The sequence below is a fragment of the Eulemur rufifrons genome, chromosome 9 (assembly GCF_041146395.1).
Source record: "Eulemur rufifrons isolate Redbay chromosome 9, OSU_ERuf_1, whole genome shotgun sequence".
NCBI classification, from domain to species: Eukaryota; Metazoa; Chordata; class Mammalia; order Primates; family Lemuridae; genus Eulemur; species Eulemur rufifrons.
Window position 1 is genome coordinate 37,270,215 of NC_090991.1, and position 26,820 is coordinate 37,297,034.

The 26,820-nt window shown below is 38.2% G+C and overlaps 1 protein-coding gene across 1 annotated transcript in view; it reads right to left on the bottom strand.

Annotated features, from left to right (window-relative positions):
* Positions 1–26,820, bottom strand: part of LOC138392369 (leucine-rich repeat-containing protein 37A2-like) — a 45,368-nt gene that overhangs the window by 12,200 nt on the left and 6,348 nt on the right. Inside the window, exons 4-8 of the mRNA XM_069483133.1 lie at positions 21,062–21,133; positions 17,819–17,890; positions 17,078–17,158; positions 7,885–7,956; positions 7,206–7,280 (exon numbers count right to left, since the gene is read on the bottom strand). Coding sequence (XP_069339234.1) covers positions 7,206–7,280; positions 7,885–7,956; positions 17,078–17,158; positions 17,819–17,890; positions 21,062–21,133 — 372 coding nt within the window. The remainder of the gene's footprint in view (positions 1–7,205; positions 7,281–7,884; positions 7,957–17,077; positions 17,159–17,818; positions 17,891–21,061; positions 21,134–26,820) is intronic.

The following is a 26,820-nucleotide window of genomic DNA, read 5'->3' on the forward strand; positions in this document are numbered from 1 at the left end:
GATAACACCTTAATCAAGTGATTAAACTTAGCATTATGGGCCACCTGAAGTCAGGAGGTAGGCAGGATACATCGCCTATGTAGTATTCTTCCCAAAAATGTTTAACCTGAATCTAATCATGAGGAAACAGACAAATCCAGATCATGGGAGAATTTATAAGACAACTGTCTTAGACTATTCAAAAGTGCCAGTGTCATAAAAGACCAAAAAAGGTAGAGAAATGTTTTAGACAAAAGGAAACAAAGACATGCCATGCAGTGCCTCATCTTTGATTGGATCCTGGATCAAAACAAAACAGACTTAAAGAATAGTATCGGCTTCTGGCCAAGATGGAGTAATAGGGACATTGAGCTTTGTGCCTGAAACAACCAAAAATACCAGATAAAATATATTAAACAACAGTTTTCAAGACACTGGGCATCAGGCAATGAAGGACAGTGATCTCTGTGAGATGGGAAGTAAATGAAGTGTGACCTGTGACCGCCCTAGCTTACCACTTTGAGAGAGTTTCCAGGCCGTGGTGCAGGGAGAGGAAACTCAGGCATAGACCGGTGGACTCTCTGATTAAGGAAATGGAGCTGAGAGTCTGGGAAAACCAAGGTGGCTAGAATTCACACCTTGCAAAGTACTAGAGAGAAAAGAGGCACACAGAGAGGGAATTCTGGGATACGCAGAGGGATCGTCTTAGCATTCAGCAAAGTACTGATTGGTGCGTGTGTGTGAGGAAACTCCTTGAGGCTTGGAAAAGAACCTCCCAAAAGGATTAGACAGAAGAATACTCAGATATTGCACAGGGTTAGGAATAGTGCCTGTTACCACAAGCTAGACTGGAAAACCTCGTGATTCATGGGGCAATGGGTACTCTCAACAAACTCAAATTCACAATGTCTAGAATCAAATAGAAAATCACCAAGCATGCAAAGAAGCAAGAAAATGACCCATATTGAAGGAAAAAAGCAATCAATCAGAACCTACACAGATGTTAAAATGACCAGACAAGGACATTAAAAGTTATTTCAAAAACTTAAAGACTAAAAATGTTAAGTAGAGGCATAGAAGATATAAAACAGACCCAGACTGAACTAGGTATTAAAAACTACAATGTCTAGATGAAAAATACACAGGACGCAATGAATGGCAGATTAGACACTGCAGAAGAAAAGATCAGTGAATATGAAGGCATTGCAATAGCAACTACCCACATGAAACATAAGAAGAAGCAAAACAAAACAACAAAAGCAAACACAGCATCAGTGAGTTGTGTAACAACTTATATTCTGGGCCATAAAACAAATTTCAATATATTCAAAAGGATTCACATCATTCAATATAAGTTCTCTCTTCTCTGACCATAATGGAATTAAATTAGAAATCAACAGAAAGATCTGAAAAATTCCCAAATATTTGGAAACTAAACAACACATTTCTTTTTTCCTTTTTTTTCCTTCAGACAAGGTCTAGCTTTATTGCCTGGGCTAGAGTGCAGTGGCGTCATCATAGCTCTCTTTAACCTCAAAGTCCTGGGCTGAAGCATTCCTCCAGCCTCAGCCTCCCAAGTAGCTAGGACTACAGGCACGTGCCACCACACCCAGCTATTTTTTGTATTTTTTGTAGGCATGGGGTCTCGCTGTGTTGCTCAGGTTGGTCTTGAATTCCTGGCCTCAAGCGATTCTCTCTCCTCAGCCTCCCAAAGTGCTAGGATTACAGGCACGAGCCACCATGCCTGGCCTAAACAACACATTTCTAAGTAACCCCATGGATCAAAGAAATCAAAATGGAAATTAAAAACCATTTTGAACTGACTGAAACTGAAAACACAATAGGCCAACATGTAGGGTGATGCTAAAGCAGTACTCAGTTTCTTCAGCTTCTACCTCAACAAATCAGAAAAGGAAGAGCAAATTAATCCCAGAGTAAGGGGTAGAAAGGAAATAAAGAACAAAGCAGAAATAAGTGAAATAAAATGAAAAACAAAAAAATGAAATCAGGCTGGGTGCAGTGGCTCATGCCTGTAATCCCAGCGCTTTGGGAAGCTGAGGCGGTGAGAGGATCACTTGAGCCCAGGAGTTTGAGACTAGCCTGCGCAACATAGTTGAGACCCCATCTCTCCAAAAAAGTTAAAAATTAGCCAGGTGTGGTGGCACATGCCTGTAGTTCCAGCTACTTGGGAGGCTGAAGCAGGAGGATTACTTGAGCCCAATAATTTGAGGTTGCTGTGAGCTATAATGATGCCACTGCACTCTAGCGTGAGCAACAGAGTGAGACCCTGTCTCAAAAAAAAAAAAAAAAAAAATTAAAGAAATCAGTGGAACAAAAAGATGATTCTTAGAGAAGATCAATAAAATTGATAAACCTCTAGACTGATCAAGAAGAGAGAAGACACAAATTATTAATATCAGGAATGAAAGGGATAACATCACTATAGACTTTATAGATATTAAAATGATAAGGAATTATTATAAAATACTTTATACCAATAAATTCAACTCAAGATGAAATGGACAAATTCCTTTAAAGACATAAATTACTAAAGTTTACTAAAGAATCAATATGTAACTTAAGTATCACTATTAAATTAATTGAATAGGTAGTTTAAAACCTTCCCACAAAGAAAGTTCCAATCCTATATGGCTTCACTGGTGCATTCTATTAAACATTTAAGGAAAAAATAATATCAATTCTACACAAACTCTTCCAGAAAATTGAAGAGAAGGGAATACTTCCCATTCATTTATAAGGCCAGCTTTTACCTCATCAAAATTAGACAGACAAGAAAAAACTACAGACCAATATTCCTCATGAACATAGAGGCAAAAATTCCAGACAAAATTTTAGCAAATCAAATCCAATATATACAAAGATAATATATTGTGATGAAGTGGTGTTTATCCCTGGAATATGCAATGTTGGTTTAATATTTGAAAGAAAGAAAGAAAAGTATGTATGTTAACAATTGAATCCACATGAAGGTCTCATGGGTGTACATTGTTCTATTCTTTCATCTTTCTGGTAGGTTTAATTTGGTCGAAATATAAATTGGGGCAAAAAAGATAACCAAGATAATTGATTAGCCTATCGTTGTGGTTTACTGGGGCAGTTTCAAGAAGATAAAAAGTAACTGGAGTAAATTCTCAAGGTTAACCTTAAGCAGTGTAGCATGGTGATTAAGAATACAGACTCCATATTAGGCTCAAATACCAGCTCTGCTAATAATGTGAACTTGGACAAATTGCTTAATCTCTATTCCTTAGCCTCCTCATCATGACACCACCTACCTCTAATAAGCTTTGAGAATCAAATGAATCAATACCTGAAAAGTGCCTGGCGCACAGTGAATGCTCAATAAATGTTAACTGCTCTAGTTGCTCACTTGCAGAGGCTGCCAGAAAAGTAATGATGCTCTCCTACCTTGGGTTGTTTGGAGTATTCTCTGCGCCCTCCAAAAGGATGACTTTATTAAGACCACATTAGGACCATGAAAACAGAAGTGTGTTTCATGGATACATATAAGGCTGTGAGTTGGGAGTATGATATGTAGAGTTTTAGATTAAAACTGCATCCAGTAAGTTGGCCTGACACATCTTTCAAATGTATAAAGGATTAATAACAGGTGACTAATGTTATTCCTTTGGGTCCAGTGGAAGCCTCTGATCTTCATATAAAAAGAAAGGACCCAGAACAGTAACCTAGCATTTTATATATATACCATCCTTAACTTTGACACAAAGTTTTTGTTATTCCTTTCCCGGCTCCAAATTTTTATCCTGAAAATTTTCAAATCTACAAAAAACTTGAAAACATACTATAATGAACATCTGCATACCTTTCACCTGGATTCAACAGTTGTGAACACTTTGCCACGTTTGCTTTCCATGTGTGTATGTCTATACATTTTCTGGGCAAACCATTTGAGAGAAAGCTGCAGACATAATGACCCTTCACCGCTAAATACTTCAGCATGCAGCTCCTGAGAACCAAGGCATTTTCCTACATAACCGTGATACTACTACCACCCAAAATGAAATTTAACGTTATATCATTGTTTACTATATATAGTCCATACACAAATTTTCCCAATTGTCCCAATCATGTCATGGCATTTGAAAAAAATTCAGAATCTAATCAAACATTAAATATTGCATTTAATTTTCATAATTCTTTAGTCTCCTTCAGTTTAGAATGCTTCCCCATCTTTTTAAAATCTTTTATGGCACCTATATTTTTGAAGCAGTCAAGCCAATTGTTTTATACAATGTTCCTCAGTCAACTTGAATATAATCACAAGGGAATATTTTTAGCAAGGACACTTCGTAAGAAGTATTGTAGTTTTTATTACTCATTAAAATGTATGAGCTAGAAATTATACAAGTAATGATAAACTTAAAGAATTGTTTTAATATATACTGACAAATCTTTGAGACTGCAAATGACCTGAGCTATAGATTATCCTTATTTGAGAATAATAATTTTTCAATATGCATTAAAGATCATTACACAGCTGGGCGTGGTGGCTCATGCCTGTAATCCCAGCACTTTGGGAGGCTGAGGTGGGAGGGTCACTTGAGGCCAGGAGTTCAAGACCAGCCTAGCCAACATAGCGAGACCTGTCTCTACAAAAAAGAAAACTAAAAATAAATTAACTGGGCATGGTGGTGCATGCTTGTAGCCCTAGCTACTCAGGAGGCTGAAGCGGGAGAATTGCTTGAGCCCAGGAGTTGGAGGTTATAGTGAGCTATGATCATGCCATTGCACTCCAACCTAGGCAACAGAGTGAGACCCGATCTCTTAAAAAAAAAACAAAACAAAAAACTATTACACATGAGTTAAGGCTCACATGAGGTGGCCTACTTACTTTGTATGTAAGTGTGTAAACTCCTGAAGACTTCCAATAATGAACTCCAATATGGCAGTTGCTTTAATCTCTTTATGGCCTTGGTGGCAAATGGCTACAGAGAATGAGAACACTTTTCCTATCCACTACTGGTCAAGAGGAAAGCAGACAGAACCCCACTACCTTGGACAACTGAGAAAGCTGGTTGATGATGAGGACTTTGACAACCCAGAGAGGAAGGCATCTAGCTAATGTGGAAGACGCTGCAAGACGTCGAGAAAGATGAGGGTAGAGCAGTAAGATGGGTCTGACATGGTGAGGATAAGACAGTGATCTGGCAAAAACGATTGGAGCAGAGTGCTAAATGAAGGGCCTTTTTCCATACTAAGCTTGTGTAGTCTTCTCACCTAGCCTTGGAATAACAGCAGGTTTCTATGTAGCTTGCCATATTGGAGGGGGGGTGGCGGCACAATTTAAGCTGCAGTAAGTTGTGTATCAAACTACCACACAGGACCCTAAAGAAATATTTTTTAAAACTGCAAAAAATTGAAATACATCACACCATACATGAAAATTAACTCAAAATGAATCATAGACCTAAAGGTATTAATAACTATACAATTTCTGGAAGGAAACATAGGAGAAAAATCTTTGTTACTTTGGATTAGACAATGGGTTCTTTGACAAAAATGTCTTAGGTAAGACACAGAAAAGCACAAAGCACACAAGAAAAAAAATTGCTAAATGAGAGTTCATCAAAATTAAAAACTTCTCTTCTTCAGAAAACACTTTTAATAGAATGAAAAGACAAACCACAACCTGAGAGAAGATATTTACTAAACACATATCTGAAAGGACTTATATCTAGAGTATAAAAAGCACTCTTAAAACTAAACAAGAAAATAAATATCTAATTAAAATACGGGATCAGATTTGAACAGACAATTCAGTAAAGAAGATATTTGCACATGAATAGACATTCAATGTCATCAGCTATTAAAGAAATGCAAATTAAAACTACAATGAGATTCCACTACACACCTACTATTAGAAAGGCTATAATATTTTTTAAAAAACTGAAATATAAGGATCTGCTGATGATGTGAAGCAACTGCAACTTTCACACTGCTCATGGGAATGCAAAATGGTACAGCCACTTTAGGAAACAGTTTAGCAGTTTCTTAACAAGTTAAATATGCACTTAGCATGTGATGCAGCAATCCCACCCCTAGGTATTTACCTGAAAGGAATGAAAGTATATGTTTCATGCATATGAGAGTTTTTAGCAGCTTTATTCATAATTGCCAAAAAACTGGAAACAACCCAAATGTCCATAACCTGATGAATGGATAAACTGATATATCTATACAACTGGAATACTACTCAGCAATAAAAAGGAATGAACAGTTGTCCCTCAGTATCAATAGGGGACTGGTTCCAGGATTCTCTGGAGATACCAAAATCTGTGGATGTTCAAATCCCTGTATAAAATGATATAGTATTTGCATATAATCTCCAGTATACTTTAAATCATCTCTAGATTACTTAGAATACCTAACACAATATAAATGCTATATAAATAGTTGTTATACTGTATTTTTTTAAATTTATATTATTTTTATTGTTATTTTATATTTTTATTTTTTCCAAATATTCCCCATCTGTGGTTGGTTGAATCTGTGGATGAGGAGAGGACCAACTGTACTTATAGATACAACAACACGGATAGTAGCATAATCTCAAAAAACTTATGCTAAGTGAAAGAAGCCAAAGACAAAAGGCTACACACTGTATGATTTCATTTATAAGACAGTCTGGAAAAGGCCAAACTATAGGAACAGAAATTAGATTGGTGGTTGCCAGGGGCTGGTGGGGGGAGGAGGGGATTGATTGCAGAGGAACATGAGAAGCCTTTTTAGGGCGACAGGAATGTTCTATGTTGGGAATGTGATGGTGGTTACATAACTATACATTTGTCACAACTCTTTGACTGTACACTTAAAAAGGGTGAATTTTAGCCTTAGCTAAAGCAAGAGCGAGACCCCGTCTCTACTAAAAAAATTAGAAAGAAATTAGCTGGACAACTAAAAATATATATATAAAAAAAAATTAGCCGGGCATGGTGGCACATGTCTGTAGTCCCTGCTACTCGGGAGGCTGAGGCAGGAGGATTGCTTGAGTCCAGGAGTTTGAGGTTGCTGTGAGCTAGGCTGATGCCACGGCACTCTAGCCCAGCAACAGAGACTCTGTCTCAAAAAAAAAAAAAGGTGAATTTTATTACATGAAAATTATACTTCAATAAACCTGACTTAAGAAAATATAAACCTAAAAAAACAACTGAGTGAAAATAAATTTAAGAAAAAAAATAACTTACAGTTTTTCCAACTCAAGAGTTGCCATGAGGATGTTCTCAATTGTTGTAAGTGAGACTTGTGTTGTTCCCACGTCTCTGAAGGAGAAAGCCCAAACAGTCAATGATATGAACCCCAATACGAAAATTCTATACTTAAAAAGATATTTCAAGGACTTAAGATTACTTCAATTTTGGCTTCTCTATAAAACAAGCCAGCTCAAGAGTTTATTTGCCATTGAAGATAATTCTAGAGAGCTCTTATTGAAGAAATGTGATTATTATGTTCATTTGTATCGTCAAATTAATGGCATTGAATAATAGAACTTACATACTTTTTAACCATTATCTTCCCATTTTAGTATTGCATTCACCTCTCTTGATCATTTACTCTATTTTTTCTTTTTAAAATAGTGAACACCTATTCCTCTTTGTTTTCTGGGCTAAATGATGTTCCTACATGCATCTGTACATTCTATATCTGTATGTGTTCTTCAGCACTGCTCTCTTCCCCTGCTGGCTGTCTTGCCCATCATACCTCCTTTCTTAATCTCTTGTCATTGCCAATAACTTTTTTTCAATAACCTAGTTAAAATTTAAATTATGACTTTTTAGCCTAAATTCAAAATATTTAATCTTTGATGTAAATAAAATACAAGAGCAGAAATCATCTCATGACTCATGAGATTACTGTAATACTTACAGATATTTTAATGCTGGCAATTTAAAAAGATATGAATCTTCAACAGTGGTCAGAGGATTTTGATTGAGAATTCTGAAAAAATGCAAGGAATTAAAATTACCTGCATTTTCTGTGTGCACGAAACTGCATGAAAAGTTGATATTCATTTTTCAGTATGAAACTTATAGGTAAAAAAAAATCATTTTCTGTCTTTACCTATAAATCACCCTTAGACTCTGTAAAACACTCTTCCTTTGGGAACTACCCACATTCTAAAAGATAAAATGGAGATGAGAAAGAGAAAAAATAGAAAAAAAAAAAGTGGACAGCAAGGAAAAAATATGCCAATTATCCTCTATAATTCGAGGTTCTTGTCTTTCATCTCTAGAAATTAAAAAAAAATCATGGTTTAATACACACAGTTAGGAAAAATGTGGACCAAATCCTTGGCTTTAGAGCTAAAGAAAAAGAGATAAATCTAAGAGAAGGGAACTCTCATCACATACTCACACTGTATTCTTGTATCACATCACAGCCTTTGTTACTTTGCACATAATCACCTGTTCACTTGTCAGTCTCCTGGACTGTCAGCTCCTTGACAGCAGGGACCACACCTTATTGTCATTGTCATACCCGTGCCTGGCACAGTGCCTGAAATTTACTAGGTATTTAATAAATGTTTGTTGACAAATAATAATTTGTTTAAATATAAGTAACATGAATAAATTCATTTTTTGATGTAAATTTTATTCCAAACTGCTGGAACAGATTTCCTTTTCAATTCTTGAAAGCAAACAAATAAACAAACAAACAAATAAAAACAAAACAAAAGAAATGGGAAGGAAGAGAAGGAAATCTGCTTTAGGTTAACTCTACTCGGCCGGGCGTGGTGGCTCACGCCTGTAATCCTAGCTTTCTGGGAGGCTGAGGCGAGTGGATCGTTTGAGCTCAGGAGTTCGAGACCAGCCTGAGCAAGAGCGAGATCCCATCTCTACTAAAAAAATAGAAAGAAATTAGCTGGACAACTAAAAATATATATATATAAAATTAGCCAGGCATGGTGGCGCATGCCTGTAGTCCCAGCTACTCGGGAGGCTGAAGCAGTAGGATCGCTTGAGCCCAGGAGTTTGAGGTTGCTGTGAGCTAGGCTGATGCCACAGCGCTCTAGCCCAGGCAACAGAGTGAGACTTTGTCTCAAAAAAAAAAGGAATAATAGGTTAACTCTACTCAAGAATCATCAGTATACTGCAGAACATTATAAAAATAACAATTATTACAACTGATATTTATTGCACTGCAAGGCACTGGTGATTAGCATTTCACATTTAATCTTCACAGTAAGCTTACACGGTAGATTTATTATCGCACTTTATAAATGAGGAAACTGAGGCACAGAGAGGTTATATAACTTGTCCTAGATCACCAAGCTAGTTAGAAGCAAAGATGGAATTTAAACTCAGTACTGACTGCAAAGCCTGTGTTTATCTTCTATGAAGAAAAGAAGTTTAAAATAGTTGTTATTTTAACCTTAATTCTGAGAGAACTAAATATAAAATGCCTTTTCAAACTTTATCCATTCATCGGGGAGAAGCTCTTGAGAATTACATTTCTCTTTTTATTCATTTTCCCTAATCATTTCCCGTGATTAAATATTTAATTAGCCTGTGATCATTGAGACTTTAGAAATTTAAAACCATGTTGTAGGTGACATCAGTGAAAATGGTGGAGTAAAGACATCTGAAAATTCATCCCTTCATAAAAGCAACAACAAAAAATATGGCAAAAGTGTCCAGAATCAACTTTTTCAGAACTCTGGAAATTTGCCTAAAAGCTTGCAGCAGCCCAAGGAGCATTTATTCAGGAAAAATGGCTGACTTTCTGTGAGAACAGTGAGATTGGTGTTGTTTTAGGTTGCACCAGACCATTCCTGACTCCCCAGCTCAGTAGTAGCCTTGAAAAATAGCTCACACCCCCAGTACCAGAGGGAACAGAATGGAGCTGGATGGAGCTCCTTCAAAGCCTCGTCCCCAATGAACTGTCATTATTTGACCTATCTGGTGGTTCCATGGAAGACTTTACTTGAAAGGCTTGTCTTTATTTGACCCAGCTATGAGCTGTCAAGTGCTAAAAGCCTCTCCCCAGAGGGTGTCTGTGGAAAACAATTCCAGGAAAAGTGTTTTCACATCACAGGTGCATGAGGCAATGGATAAAAGTTGGGTCAAAAAAAGAAAAAAAGCCTAATTAAAAACCTTAATAGAAAAGGCTGAGGAATAAGATGTCCATAGGGACTTTGAAACACTCCAACGTATCCTTGGGAAACTGGAAGACCACGAAACATATTCCTGGGAATCTGGAAGGTCATGCACAGGTTTAGGGCTGTGAGCATGGTCAGGAAAGACCTGAGAAGTCCCTAAACTCTCATCTCTGGCTGATCCTGGGGTTCTGCACAAGCAGTAAGTGAAAGCTAAGGCGGAGCTGGAAACTACCTTGCTGAGTGCTGAAGCTATGCCCTAACATGCATATGATGAACACAAAATGTATAAAGACGTATATGTGACAATAACATTATAAAGGGAGGTGTGAGAGTGGAACTTTAGAGAAGCAAAGTTTTTGTATCCTATTGAAATTAAGTTGGAATTAATCTGAACTAGAATGTTATAAAGTAAGATTAAATTACTAGAATGTAATCCCAGGGCAACCACTAAGAAAAACGACTCAAAAAAATATAGTAAAAGAAATAAGGGAATTGAAATGGTATACTAGAAAATATCTATTTAACACAAAGAAGGCAATAATGGAGGAAGTGAGGAATGAAAAAGACATAAGACATAGAAAAAACAAATAGCAAAGTGGCAGATGTAGATCCTATTTTATCACTAACTACATTAAATATAAATGGATTAGACTCTCCAATTAGAAGGCAGAAATTGGCAGAATGGATTTTAAAAAAACATGATCCAACTATATGCTATATAAGAAACTCACTCTAGATTGAGAGACACAAATAGGTTGAAACTAAAAGAATGGAAAAGATACATAATGCAAACAATAGCCAAAAGAAAAGCTGGAATGACTATCCTAATAACAGATAAAATAGACTTGACACAAAAATTGTTGCTAGAAACAAAGATGAACTTTTATAATGACAAAAGACTCGATCCATTAAGAAGATAAAGTGATTATAAATATATATGCATCTAAAAACAGAACCCTAAAATACGTAAAACAAAAACTGACATAATTAAAAAAAAATAGATAATTCAACAATAGTGGCTGGAGACTTCAATACCCAACTTTCAATAAAGGATAGAACAACTAGACAGAAGATTAGCAAGGAAATGGAAGACTTGAACAACTATAAATGACTAGACATAACAGACATCTACGGAACCCTTTCCAACTTTAGGAACATTAAAATAGCAAAAGACACATTCTTCTCAAGTACACACAGAACATCCTCCTGGATAGACCATGTTAGATCATAAGACAAGTCCCAATAAATTTAAAAAGACTAAAATCATACAAAATAGGTTCTCCAAACATAGTGAAATGAAATTAGATATCAATAACAGAAATAAATTTGGGAAATTCACAAACATGTCGAAAGTAACATATTCCTAAGTAACCAATGGGCCAAAGAAGAAATCACAAGAGAAATTAGAAAATACTTTGACATGAATCAAAAGGAAAATACACATGCCAATACAATGGGATGCAGCTAGAACAATGCTCAGAAGGAAATCTATAGATATAAATGCTGATGTTAAAAGTCTCAAGCCAATCACCTAAATTTCCACCTGAAGAAACTGGAAAAAAAAAACTCAGTAAACTAAATGCAAAGCAAGAGAAACAAAGGAAATAATAAAGATTAGAGCAGAAATAAATGAAATAGAGAATAGAAAAACAATAGAGAAAATCAACATAATCAAAATTGGTTCTTCGAAAATATCAACAAAACTGATAAACCTTTAGCTACACTGACCAAGAAAAAAAGAGAGAAGATTCAAATTATTTAAATCAGAAACGAAAGAGGAGACATTACTACTGACCTCACAGACACAAAAAGGGTCATAAGGGAGAACCATGACCAATTGTTTGCCAATAAATTAGGTACCCTGGATGAAATAGAAAGATACAAACTACTGAAACTGACTTGAGGAAAAAACAGACAACTGACATCAGGATCCTGCATTTGTGCCTAGTGAAATCAAAACAGAGGGCCACTCCATGTTAGCCTATTTCTTCCTCCTGTTGCAGAGCTTTCTTGTTTTCACTATGTCTGTGCTGGGGCAATGGAGGGAACGAGAGGGAACTGACGCAACAACTCAAGTCTGGGGCTGCTACAGCAACTCTTTCCCACAAACCAAATGACATGAATGTCTTTAGATTCCCACTGGATACTGTCTTAAACCATTTCTATTTCTGGTTCAAGTCCCTCATTTTACAGATAAACTAAGGTGCACTGACACCTAATCTACTGCCTTTTTGATATCTTTATGGTAGTAAAAGGTGGCAAGCTTTTTATTTGCTTCAAAGTTTAAGAAATATCACTCTAAATGATTTTTTTTAAATATACCTTATTAGAAGAGGAAAACCCAACTATTTCTGTATAAACCTTTTGCTGTAGAACAATGAGACAGAATAAAGGCAGCTTACAAAATAAGGGAACATTTCTTACCTGGTATTTTTTTTTCTCCAAATTCTTCTATACGGTCCAGACAGATGGGCTATATTTCCTTTCTATTAACTGAGGAGACACAGCAGACTTGGGGACTGAAGCATGTCATCACTGTCCTGAATGTACTGGAATCCTAACAGCTTTAGCAGAACAAATGTCCAAAGCAGGCAGTGAAAATAAATTTTAAATAAGACAATCTCTAAAACTACCTACGCTAGAATCCCAAGGCAGGCAGGGAGAACCGGTTCCTTGGAAGAGGGTGGTCAAAGAACTAGGCAGAGTGACCTAGACCCTGTTCCGGTATGTCTGAAGTACTTGGCGATGGAGTAACCGCTTTCCTTCATTCATCCACTCGGCTCCATGAGCCGTGAGAACACGTCTCCCACGTGAAGCTCCTCATTACAGGACCTCTGACTGTATCACGTGAACCCTTTCTTGGGGGCAAAGTCTAAGGAGTCTGAAATGGTGAGCCTGTACTTTAATCCAACTTCTGAGCATAGCCTTGGAGAAGACTCCTTGGCAGTGAAGAACAACGGAAGCAGCAAGGGCCCTGGAACCAGGCAGACCTGGGTTTGAATTCTGGCTCTGTCACCTTCTGGTGAAGTGACTTGAACAATGACTATCTCTGAGCCTTACTGAGTAGCGTTCGCCTCACAAGGCAGGTTGGGGATGAAGTGAAAGCGCACGTGAAGGCACCTAGTGCGGCGCTGGTCACGGTGCCGGTCTCAGCAGTGGGGATGTCGTACCTGCACTGGACAGGGCGCAGCGACCCTGGGCATGCCCAGTGGCGGCACGGCTGGGAGCTCTGCAAGTGTGGAATTCTCAGAGGGAAATGCTGCTCTCTGCTCTAAAGGTCCTATTCAAGTTAAAAAGTAACTTTAAGATAAAATGCCCAAAAAGGCAAATGGTCGTCATTCAGCTCCTATGACAAGGGAACAAAGAGCTGTATCAAAAATTACTCGCAAAGCTTGTAAGTGGTTCTACCACTTATTAAAAGGTGTGAACCTAGGCAAGTTATCCGATGTCTCTGAGTTTCAACTTCCTCATCTGCAAAATGGGGACAATAATATGTACATCACAAGAGTTGTTGGGAACATGAAAATGAGATATCACAGGAGGCAACATGTATCCATGTTTACCATGTGACAAGCACTGTTCTAAGAACTTCAGGCATGTTTTGTCACTGTATATAAGTACTTGGGTGCCTGAAACATAAACATCACCTATCAAAGTTATGGGGAAGAGGAAGAAATAACTAAGCTTCCAAGAGAAGAGAAGATGCCTTGTTATATAAACGGGAAGGATAAGAGGCAGCTGGGAGAAGAAAAGTATAATAGCTGCTGGGTGTGACAATCTCAAAACTTTTGAACCATTACAAATTAAACAGCCATGTTAAATCGCCCCAAAGGACAGACCTGAATTGTTATTTACATCTTTAATGTTTATGCCTCTCTGTATCTGAGAAAAAGCCGCCAGGATTCCAGTACATACCAAGACGTGATGACAATATCCCAACGATACCCTGAAGTGTGTAAGCTTTTGTGCATCTACAGCCTCCAGAGGAAGCCGATGTTAGTGGACTGGGGGCAAGGAGAGCATTGATCCAGTAGGGATGAAGCTCGGGTTTTCCTCTTATTCTTAGTGCTTCCTTTCTTGGCCCAATGTTGACGTACCGCTGACAAATCAGCATGTGAACGTGCTCTATCTGAATAAGCCTTTCCACACTGTAGAGTCAGTTTCTAAAATGATGGAGCTTGTACTATTAGAACCAATGAAGTGACTAAAAGAATTTAAAAAATAAGCCATCAGTCTGGACCTGTGTAGGTGAATGAAGGAGAAGCACTTTAAAGTCAGGAAAAAGAAAGCATATTTAACATATAGGATAATCAACCACTGCTGGTTTTCCACTAAATATTTCATCTGAAAGAAATACGATTATTACCATCATTTCAATAGCAGTACTTTACTAATAAGCTCTTGGTATGTCTTTTTTTCTTTTTTTTTGAGACAGAGTCTCACTCTGTTACTCAGGCTAGAGTGCCATGGCATCAGCCTAGCTCACAGCAACCTCAAACTCCTGGGCTCCAGCAATCCTTCTGCCTCAGCCTCCTGAGTAGCTGGGACTGCAGGCATGCGCCACCATGCCCGGCTAATTTTTTCTATATATATTTTTAGCTGTCCAAATCATTTCTTTCTATTTTTTAGTAGAGACGGGGTCTCGCTCTTGCTCAGGCTGGTCTCGAACTCCTGATCTCGAACAATCCTCCTGCCTCAGCCTCCCAGAGAGCTAGGATTACAGGCGTGAGCCACCGTGCCCAGCCTCTTGGTATGTCTTTGAGGTGGATTTCAGATTCAAAATAGACTGACCCTATATCACACTGCTGACTTGTTCACTCAGTGTTTGTCAATAACATAGAGGCTTCACCCAGGAGATTTGCTGGGTTGTAATTACCTGGAACCCAGGGGTGATTCTAGGCTTTGTGAGGCCTGAACCTTATCTAATTTGGGAAATCCTCTCTAATAAAAACACACAAAATTATGAATAGAAAAACTGCTAGGGCCCCTCCCAGGACGTTGGAAGGTGCCACTGTAAGTGAGGAGCCCTGAAGCTTAGGCTCCATTCAATTCATGATAAATCCACCCCAGCTGGGGCCTTTTTACAGACTTCTACAATGCTGGGAAAAATATTGCTTCAACTTGTGAACAACCCAGAACTGTGTCATGTTGGTCATGAAATTACTAGCATCTTCCTTTGGCAACTGGCCTTTGGAAAGAGATGCAATAGGCTTATATCTCACTACAGCAAATTAGCTTTGTCTATTAGAAAGATTTGACCCAAAACAAAGGAGCGCAGCCCCCAACACACACTTGGTAAACTGTGACCGTTGTGCCCATCTCTGAAAGTAACTGTGAACTAGGTGGAGGGGTACAGCTCTATTCAGATCCCATACAGGAGCATTAATTTCTAACACCAGCTAGCTCTGGTTTCCTCATCACCGTGAAGCAAATGCCTTTCTCTGCTGTTTAAGATGAACACAGAAACTCGAGATAAACAAGTTGGTGCCTCCTCCACTGGGAGTCTTTCCTAACCCACCCCCCAATTCCTGTGCTGTCCCTTCCCCTACCTTGTCACCCTGCTGTGTAGACCCCAGCATGGCTCTCATGTTTTCTCATCATCATCCCTCTTTCTCCTTCTGATATGAAAGCCTCTTGGGGACAAAGAGGCTTTGTCCTATTCCAACTTGCACCCCCAGCACTTAGTGTCGTACCTGGCACACAGCAGGCATGGTACTCATTAATTTTTACCAAATGTGATTCCACGGGTTTTGTTTTTTTCTGGTGTTGCCTACATAATTAGAGTGAAACTTGGGTTCTTATGAGGGACTCTCAGTGTTATAAAATGTCCACTAAAGGTGGTGAGTTTAAGACATTTGTAAAAAGACGCCGCCTAAACCTCTTGGTGGAGGGATCCGATGAGTGTGCCCTCTGGTGGGAGGGCAAACAAAAAACAGACCCACACTGTTCCTCCCTAAGTGAGGCCTCAACAAAGTAACAAGGGGACAGAGGAGGCCCCTAAAAGATGGGCATTGGCAAAAACTGTTAATTCAGCCCCAGACACATCCTAAACCCCTTCCTCTAGCCCAAAATGAACTGTGGGAAATTAGACTTCTGAACCACAAGACAGGTGGACAGTCTTTTCTAGAGTCAGGTTTAGAGGAGGATCTTCACCTTGAGTCTAAAATCCCCTTCAGGCCATGAACATACCCACTACGATTTGCTTGTGTCACAGAGAAATCATAGAATTTTTGAGCTGAAAGGGAATAAAACCCACACTTTTTGTTGAAGAGTAGTCAGGAAAGAAAGTATATGGAATTAGACTAGAGCAATGTATTTTCTTTACGAATATTTTTTGCACTGTAGCTTAACATAAATATTATCTTTTCCTACACTGCAAAGGTTCCTATCACTCACAGATAATTCTTAACTTCTTAGGTATATACTTTTTGAAAAATAATGTTCTGGGTGATTGGGGAGAGAAGTGCCCTGTGGCAGGATTTCAGGAATTGTTTCTGCTTTACCATTTAAAAGAAACTGACACTGAGAAAGCATCCTGCACCTTTCGCTCCCTGGAGGACTTTGTGTTAAGCTCCCTTCTTTATGGCTACATGTTGCAGACATTTCAGCAGTTAGAAACTCTGCACATGAGGAGGAATCAAAGTCATATTCAAAAGGAGGATTTCAAGGACAATTCGCATAACAGGGCTCCCAGGACAAAGCTCATTTGAGCATTACTTGCTTGCTGTCTCTTATTGCCCAAACCAAAGATCAGTACTGGGGAAAGCAGAGCCCGTCATATGTAAGTTACACAAGTCTCTTGGCCTCTTTGTACCTTAGTTTCCTCATTTGAAAAAAATGGATGGATCTTAAGACATACTTTTCAGAGTTCATGATGAGCTTATACCAAGTTAACCAATAACTGTAGGATGCTTTTACACACAAATAGTGTTTTTACATATGTTCATCTATTTCACTTACAACGTATGTAAAAATTGCATTCCATGCCAAGCCTGAAATGTTCCAAAGCTCACTTCCGTTAGCAAATTGCAACGAAGGTTTCTACAAAAGAAGAGAGAGACAAGCCAAAGAAGAAGAAGAAAAAAGATATTGTTTGAGAACATTTATCATTTGGCAGTGATCCTAACTCATATATGATGAAACACGCCCTCAATACTTTCTCCCTACACTAAAGAAATCTCACTGTACAAGATATTGGCTTACGATTTATACTTTCATATTTACACACGCAGTGCCTTAGATTCAAAACAGTGAGTGCTCAACAAATACTTGTGTTAAGAGATCTTTATTTCTCTAGAACAGAGTTTTACAGCTTCAGTGCTGTTGACATACTGGCCATGTAATTCTTTGTCGTGGGGGTTTGTCCTGTACGTTGCAGGTTGTTTAGCAACATCTCTGGCCTCTGCCTCCCAGGTGTCAGTAACATACCCACAGTTGTGACAGACAAAAATGTTTCCAGGCATTGCCAAATGTCAGCTGGGTACAAAATCACATTGGTTGAGAACCACTGTTCTATAATGATTCACTCTGATCTGTGTAATAATTCTCACACTCATCTTTGCTAGAGATGAAAAGGATTTGCTATATAATTTTAGTAACTTTCTACCAGTAAAATTTTAATATTTCAAAATGAATAGCAAAGAGGTTTACAATAAGTTTAATAAAAATTGCAAATATAATGAAGTTATATTTGTAACTTACACAAACTGCAAAAATGGTAGGGGTTGAAATGCACCTCTTTCAATTGACCATATTTTATTGCATGATAAATCTCTAGAAAAAAGAAGATATTTCTTTGATTAGCTATTAGATATCAAATTAGCAGGAACAAACAGCAGAGTTTAGAATGATAATATTGAATATGTAGTTTTTGTCTACACTGCAAACTGTTGGATTTGTATTAGAACTTTCCAGAGCCCCTAATCCTGCCTATACCTCTTCTAGAGTCTCACCTTCATGATTTTCATAAATATTTTTTATTTTATTTTAGTTTTTTTTTTTTAGAGATAGGGTCTCACTCATGCTCAGGCTGGTCTCAAACTCCTGAGATCAAGCAATCTTCCTCCCTTGGCCTCCCAGAGTGGTAGGATTACAGGCATGAGCCACCACACCTCGCCAATTTTCATAAATAAAATATGCAACTACAGATCTTGATAGATTTTAGATGTAATCTTTCCCTAGAGCAGGAGACTTAATTACATGACCTTTTGTAGTCTCATCAAATTCTAGATTATGAGCTCAAAGTTTTTGTCTTTCAATATAATTTCTAACATGAAAAGAAATGATCTCACATTTATTCACCTTCCTGGTTTAATTCTGTTTTTCTAAGGCAGTTCAATACCAAAAGAAATAAAAGATATCCTTTCACATCATTTGAGAGGAAATTACTCCTCTAATTAATATATGACTTTGAACTAATTCAGAATTTTACCATATTAATAGAAATTCATTTTGGTTTTATATTAATATTCCACAAAAGCAACTTGTTTGTCGTATAGTGATGGGACAACCAAAAACAACATGGAACTGGATTTTTATTTGAAAACACCCATTCTTGACTACAGTTGACTATTTCTGTCAATGCCAGCTTGTCCCTCACTCTTCACCTGGCTGGTATAACTCTGTCTGACTGGTGTCTCCATCTGTAGTCTCTTCCTTTCTAAACTATCCTGCACACAGTCACCAGATGAACTCTCCAGAAGTGTTCTCAAAGACCAGTCCCTGGGAATTTATGGAAGCTGCAAATTCTCGGCCCTACTCTAAACTGACTGAATCCAAAACTGGGGGTGGCATCCAGAACCAAGGCCTAGCAAGCCCTCCAAGTGCTTGTCAGGCAGGCTCAAGGTGGTCTTCAGCACGGCTGGTACAGCATGGTTCCCCATCATGGCTCCTTTGCTTGGCATTCAAAGCCCTAGAAAATCTGGCTCCAGTCTCCTACTGTCCCTCCTTGTAATCTACAGGAGCTCACGGCATTCCTCAAATACTTTCCTGTGTTTTGCCTTTCTCCCATTTTCCAAGTTTAGACTATTTTCCCAAAGATGTCTGTCTAAGGATACCCAATGGCCCTTTGAGGTCCTGTTCTAACAGCATTGCTCCGGTAACATCTTCTCCGATCCACACTGAAGTCCTTTCTCCCTTTTCTGTGCTCCAGAAGCAATTTGTCTCTCTTAGTGCCCATATCTGTTTCTTCTTTTTGATATAGTTATTTTTGCATCCCATTTCTTCTGAGTGTAAACTCCTTGAATGCATGGACTATGTCTTGATCATCTACATGGCCCACCATGTTTAAAACTGACACACAAAAATCAAGCAAACTCAAATGTTTATAAAATGAATGAATAGCTGAGGAATGAACAGCACAAGAAAAGTAACTATTTTAAAAGAAATATAATTTTAATATTTGTGGTCCCTCTTCTGCACCTCTGCGGCACTTTGTCATCTACTTAGTGCTTGTTGCATCATGGTTTGAGCTTATTTGTTTGTTTCCCCTGTGAGATGTTAAGTTCTTAGAAGAGTAGGAACCCTGTCTTACTCATCTGTCTGCCTCCAATGTTAGGCACAGTGCGTGGCATATTCTTTCTTAGCTTTTTTTTATTGATTGGCATCTTTTAAATGAATGAGAATATGTATGCTAACGTGAAATAATTAGCTTACAAAGTATTTCATAGTGGAAGTAATAAAGGGCCTCCTCCATTGAGCAATTAACTCATTTGCTTTTTTCCAAATGTGGCAGAGATTCCCAAGAAGACCAATACAAAAGTGGTCATCCCCTTATGGCCTAGAAGGTTTGATAATTCAAAGGACTATTTTTAGTGTCACGTGAAGCTCTTTGTACCCTCTTCCCTTAAGCCTTCTACATTTGAAAGAAGAATCTATTTGTGCAAGAGCATCATTAATTAGCTTTATGAGGATTAATGATGTACATACTTCTGGACCTCATGGAAAAAGGATAAGAATCAAACTTTCATAGCAAAGAATATAGTATCTTCTTATCTCTAAACAGATAGAAATACTATGCAAGTATTCCCTCCTTGGCAACAAGGCTGGAGAGATTTTTATTTTGTAATTAGTGAAGAATTAGGAGCATTTCTGATATGCTTACTTAGTGTAAACATTTCTAGCTATACCACTTAACCATCATTCTAAACAACCATTTTTAATATGAGTATAACAATTCCTGCAATAAAATCCTTAATACCAGTCTATTCTCTTAAATATGTTTTAATATTCTTGATATTATTTATATTAATATAATTCATGTTATTTAATATTTAAATGTTAATTTAATTCAGATTAAATTATCAAAACATTCTGGATTAATGGCATTCGAACTAGTATAGATGGTCTATATTTTCCTTTCCTTTAGGTAACGACGACTTCAGGTTAACTTTAATTCCTCTCATTCTACTAAACCAACTTTTTCAAATCTTTTTCTGAAGGCTAGAGAGTGACTATTTTAGGCTTTATGGGCCACATATGGACGCTGTTGTATATTCTTGTTTCTATTCTTTTCTTTTCTTTTCCTTTTACAGCCCTTTAAAAATGTAAACCATTCTTTACTTATGGGCTGTATATAAAAACAGACTGTGGATTAGATTTGATCTATGGGTTGTAGACTAAATATAAATATAAGCAGATGGTATATGAACACTTATAAAACAAGGTTTACATGGGTGTCAATAATTGCTCAGATCTTATTACCATTTTTTCCCTATAAGTGAAGTTCCTTTCTATCTGTACCTTGTCTATATGATTTAAAAAACTGAAAATGCATAGGAAGTATCTGATGCTAGAGATGGGCTAAAACCCTACACAAATTTAGAGAACTGTAGAATTTTATTGCTGGAAGAAATTTTAGAGATTGTCTAATTTGAATCTCTTATTTATTTTGTAGATAATGTCACTAAAGGCTTACAAATAAATATGATTAACTAAGTAACTTACAAATACCAGAGGGATAGCAGGCCTTCAAATGAATCTTTGCGTAATTCTGAGAAATTATTTTCACTGAGAATTCTGGAAAATGAAAAGGTTATTTCTGGAACAAAATGCAAACTAGCAACAACTATTTGCTACACAGGACTAACTCCTATCTATGGAGGAAACCTGGGTCACGGTGCTGCCCGAATGCCCTAATTCTGAGTTAATTTCAAGATGGCAATGTCTGCTCTGTTTTCAAACCTTATCTCACGTTCTCCTTTTTGTGTCCATCTCTCTCTACCACACACACACACACACACACACACATGCACACACCCCTACCTGCTCTTCCCACCCAATTTGTATTTAATGCCTACTCTTCTCTAGATCACAAAGTCCCTATTAGAACCCAACTCTGGTAGCACACCAAGATCAGCAGAACTGCCATTTCCTCATCTTTTTCCCTAAATATTATTATGAAAGCCCCACATGGACCTATGTCAGGGCCACAAAGAAGCCATTAGGTTTTTCCCCCATTAAAAAAATCTTTTTGAGAACTACAATGCGCACAACATGCACATAACATAAATGTTCAGTTTAACAATCATGAAGCAGATGCCCATGCAATATCATCGTGTCAGTAAAGAGCACTGCGAGCATCCAGAAGCCCCGGGGGCCCTTTCCGATCACAACCCTCTCTCTAACCCCTACAGGTAACCATTCTCTGACTTTTATCGTAATTTCCTTGCGTTTAAAATGTAGTGTTACCTATTATACGTCAGCTATAAGCAACATACTTTAGTTCGCCTTTTCTTGAATTTTATGTAAACGGAATCTCATTGCACATGTGACTTTCTATCTTGCCTCTTTCACTCAACATTCTGTTTGTAAATTTACGATGCTGTTGCACGTAGCTGAGGTTGGCTTCTTTCGGTGCCTGTACGGCATGTCCCATAGGTCACCACTAGCTACATGTGGTTCCTGAGGACTTGTGTGTGGCTCAGTGTGACTGGGCAACTGAATCTTTAATGTCAGTAATTTTAATTATTTTCTAATTTAAAAGCTGATATTCAATGCAGTTATTAGAAAACGTTTAAGTACGGTTTTCACCAATGTGGGTATAGGATGCTACTTTTTTTTTTTTTTTTTTGAGACAGAGTCTCACTCTGTTGCCCAGGCTAGAGTGCTGTGGCGTCAGCCTAGCTCACAGCAACCTCAAACTCCTGGGCTCAAGCGATCCTTCTGCCTCAGCCTCCCGAGTAACTGAGACTACAGGCATGTGCCACCATGCCCGGCTAATTTTTTCTATATATTTTTAGTTGTCCAGATAATTTCTTTCTATTTTTAGTAGAGACAGGGTGTCGCTCTTGCTCAGGCTGGTCTCGAACTCCTGACCTGGAGCGATCCTCCCGCCTCGGCCTCCCAGGGTGCTAGGATTACAGGCATGAGCCACCACGCCTGGCCAGGATGCTACTTTTTAAACTGCATATGTTATGAAATCTAAATATAGATTAAGTATTTTTGATGAAAATTCACCAACCAAATTTAGACTTCAAAAGAGTATGGAAAAAATAATGTGAACTCTCTAAATAATAATTTTAGGCTAATTATATATTGAAATGATAATACTTTGGATATTTTGAGGACTTGGTATAAAAAAAGAACATTTTGTTAATAATGTACATAATGATTACATGTTGCAATGATAATATTTTAGATATATGGGTTAAATAAAATATATTAATGTTTGTTTTTACTTTTATTATTTAAGTGACTACCAGAAAATTTAAGATTATATATGTGGCTCACACCATGTTTCTACTGAATAATGCTGCCTTAGGGTATTTCATTGTATCACTATACCACAATTTATTTATTCATGTACTGTTGATGAATATTGAGATTTTTCTAGTTTTTAGTTATTACAAACAATGCTGCTTTGAACATTCTTGTACATGTATTCCCATAACACTTTTGCCTGAGTTTCTCTAGGATGTAATAGGAGTACAAAATTGTTTTCCTAAGAGATTGTGCTATTTCAAGTTGGTAGACTGAGAACATGTCACGTCTCTGCCCCTCCAACCTCCACCAAATCCCTAAAAATGATAGAATAGATATAATTAAAAAATTCACAACCTTAGCTCAAAACTTGCAAGCAGCCTTACAAATGCTCCCCTGTGAGAAATGCGCTGGAGCTATCTGCAGGGTTATTGGTTGGGATACTACAGGAGGAGCAGCCAGAGGCACACGTCAACCCCATGTACTTCCTCCTTGGACCAGGCAGCAAAGGTGTCTTCCTCCAGGCAGGAGCAACTGGCCTTAAAAGGGGGCAGGGTCCTGGAACCCTGGAGGAAGGGCACACACTCCCGTACTAGCTGCCTCCCACCCCTTCCTTATTCTCAGGGGAATCCACCTGTAACACAAGCCCCGGCATATCATTTCACCTCTCCCCTGCAGCTGGAAAACAGAAGCAGCAGAATTTCAACTACAAAGATGAATTACATTCTGGAGTGACCAAACAACAAGAGAAAGCTAACTCCAGTAAGGACAGAAAGCAAACTCAAACAACGGATTAGTTAACAGAGAAAGCATGAGAGGACTTTAGAATAGCAGCATTAATATCCGCAGACAGATGTAAGCAGATAGTTTATCCACGAAAAGGAATCGACTAAAGATTATATAAATATAAGGTGTTATTAATAAAAAACTCGGGGGGTGGGGGAGGGGATGGAAGTATGCCTACACAATGAGTGCATTGCACACCGTTTGGGGAATGGTAACACTTGAAGGTGCTGACTCGGGAAGGGGGGGGTGGAGGGGGAGGGATAGATACCTACATGATGGGTGCAATGTGCACTACCTGGGGAACGGACACGCCTGGAGCTCTGACTTGGGGGGAAAGGCGGTACATGGGCAACGTATGTAACCTGCAATTCTGTATCCCCCATGACAATAAGATGAAATAAAAAAAAAAAACAAAACTCAGTATATGGGCTGGGCATGGTGGTTCATGCCTATAATCCCAGCACTTTGGGAAGCCGAGGTGGGAGGACTGATTGAGGTCAGGAGTTCGAGACCCTGTCTCTACAAAACAATTTTAAAAATTAGCTGGGCATGGTGGCACACACCTGTAGTTTCAGCTACTTGGGAGGCTGAGCCAAGAGGACAGCTTGAGCCCAGGAGTTGGAGGTTGCAGTGAGCTATGATCATGCCACTGCATAGCCTAATGGATAGAGTGACACCCTGTCTCTTAAAACAAAACAAAACAAAATAAAAACCTCAGCGTATGAATAGCAGAAAGGACAGTGGAACAGGAATGATTCTCAGACAAGCCTGACACCTGGGCCTGCCCAAGAAATGTTACAGCCTTCACTTCAGCTACTCTCATAGTAAAGACTAGGAACATGCTGGGGGAGGGGTACTGCACTGTTTCTAGAACCTGATGAACAAGCAGGCACATAGCTATTTCTCCAAAACACTGGGGAAAGGAAGTGGTAGCAAGCCAATAGGGAAGAAATCCTCTAAGATGTCCAAGGCCAGCTCCTTTTGCCTGGGAGAATCCATTTCTTTGCAAATGGTATCAACAGCTGTCCATCCTTTGGGAGCCTTGAGGAACTGAGAGCATGCTATGTTGCCTTATGAAACTATTTCCATCAAGTTCTGTATTCTTTGACATTTAAAACATTCTGCTTCCTCTAGCTGCATCTGTTGGTCACATATTTATATTAATTTCATCTCATAGCTCATGACAATAAAATACTACTACCTAGAAAGCATGCCACTGAAATTAAGGGCAGTTCTCAGATATAAGGTGGTCCATATCATACACAATATAGTTATATACATATTAAAAAGATTATCATTAGGCCGGGCTTGGCGGCTCATGCCTGTAATCCCAGCACTTTGGGAGGCTGAGGTGGGAGGATTGCTTGAGGCCAAGAGTTCGAAACCAGCCTGAGCAAGAGCAAGACCCATCTCTACAAAAAAAATGGAAATATTAGGCAGGTGTGGTGGCATGTGCCTATAGTTCCAGCTACTTGGGAGGCTGAGGCAGAAGGATCACTTGAGCCCAGGAGTTTGAGGCTGTAGTGAGCTGTGATGAGACCACTACACTCTAGCCTGGGTGACAGAGTAAGACCCTGTCTCAAAAAAGAAAAAAGAAAAAAGAAAAAAAAAAAAGATTATCATTAAAATAAAAACACAAAAACTTTAATTCCCAAAAAGAACTCTTGGAACCTGAGAATGCATCAGATTCTGTCTGACCGCAACTGAAATCCACCGTGTTGGAAGGAACAGTGATGGTCAGAAAACGTGTGAAGGGGGAACCAGGTGATTTGACTTCCCACCTTGGTTAGCTAATACTTTCAAGTTTCCATGGAAATGTCCAAAAAGGAAAAACAAATCAATGTGTCCAACAATGTTTATAGTAACCCTCTTCATAACTAGAAAATGTTGACAAAACCCTACTTCCCTATCACATAACAAAACTGTATGGATATACTACGGACACTATACAAAAAACATATAGGAAATGATGGCAAGTGAAAAAAATCCAGACAAAAATGAAATATTTATTAATTTTAACTTTAAAAATATTTTAAATTAATGGAGTTTGTTTCTGCAAAGTTGTCTGAATGACAGGACAGGACAGTGAAAACTGAAAAAGTAACAATAAATTCAGCTAAGAAGGAAAGTTTACACTGAGAAGTGGGTAAGTCATCAAAAGATTATCCAAAAAAAGAGCTTGAAATAAGCAACTGGAATAAAATACATCAATTTATTGAACTCCAAATGTTTATTTTGATTGAAGCAAAAATTTTAAAACTATAGGGAATCAATCAGTTATTTCCAGATCTAAAATTTTCTCAACCATGACAATATCAAAACCGAGCCTAAACTAAAATTTAAGACATCCATGTTTTGTATTTTTTTTTTTGAGACAGAGTCTCATTCTGTCGCCCAGGGTAGAGTGCCATGGTGTCAGCCTAGCTCACAGCGACTTCAAACTCTTGGGCTCAGACAATCCTCCTGCCTCACCCTCCCAAAGTAGCTGGGACTACAGGCATGTGCCACCAGTCCTGGTTAATTTTTTTTCTCTTTTTACTAGAGACAGGGTCTCACTCTTGCTCAGGCTGGTCTCAAACTCCTGAGCTCAAGCAGTCCTCCTGCCTCGGCCTCCCAGAGTGATAGGATTACAGGCATGAGCCACCTCGCCCGGCCAATACATCCATGTTTAACTCCTGAACTTCACAATATTAATTCTTGATTCTATATAATAGACAATTAGCCTTCACCCTGTCTTGTAACTTTTAGGAAATTGAGAGAACTCAAGGTTTATTTGGGTTTAAATATACATATAATGCAAATAGTAGGCCATTCTGAAATTGATTGACTCTCCTTTCCTTCCTTTCTCTCTCTTTTAATCACTTATCAGGACTTGAAATTATATCTATTATATTTATAAATTTATTTGTATGTTTATAAGCCCCTTGAGAACTGGGATATTTAGTTTGTTTTGTTCCTGGGCCTGTATCCCTGGCACATAGTAGATGCTCCAGAAATATTTGTTGAATGAATGAATGAAGCGACAGATATCAGTTTTCAGATTTACTACTTTTACTTAAAACAAATCGTCCATTTATTATTATTTGTGAGGATAAGTACAGCTTTTCAGGAAGAGAAATGTCTTTCTTCTCCCCTACATTTGTAACTCAATCTTGTATGAGATAAAACCTTTTGAAAATTTCATAAAAGCTATGGGTCCTTTTCCCAGAAAACTGCAC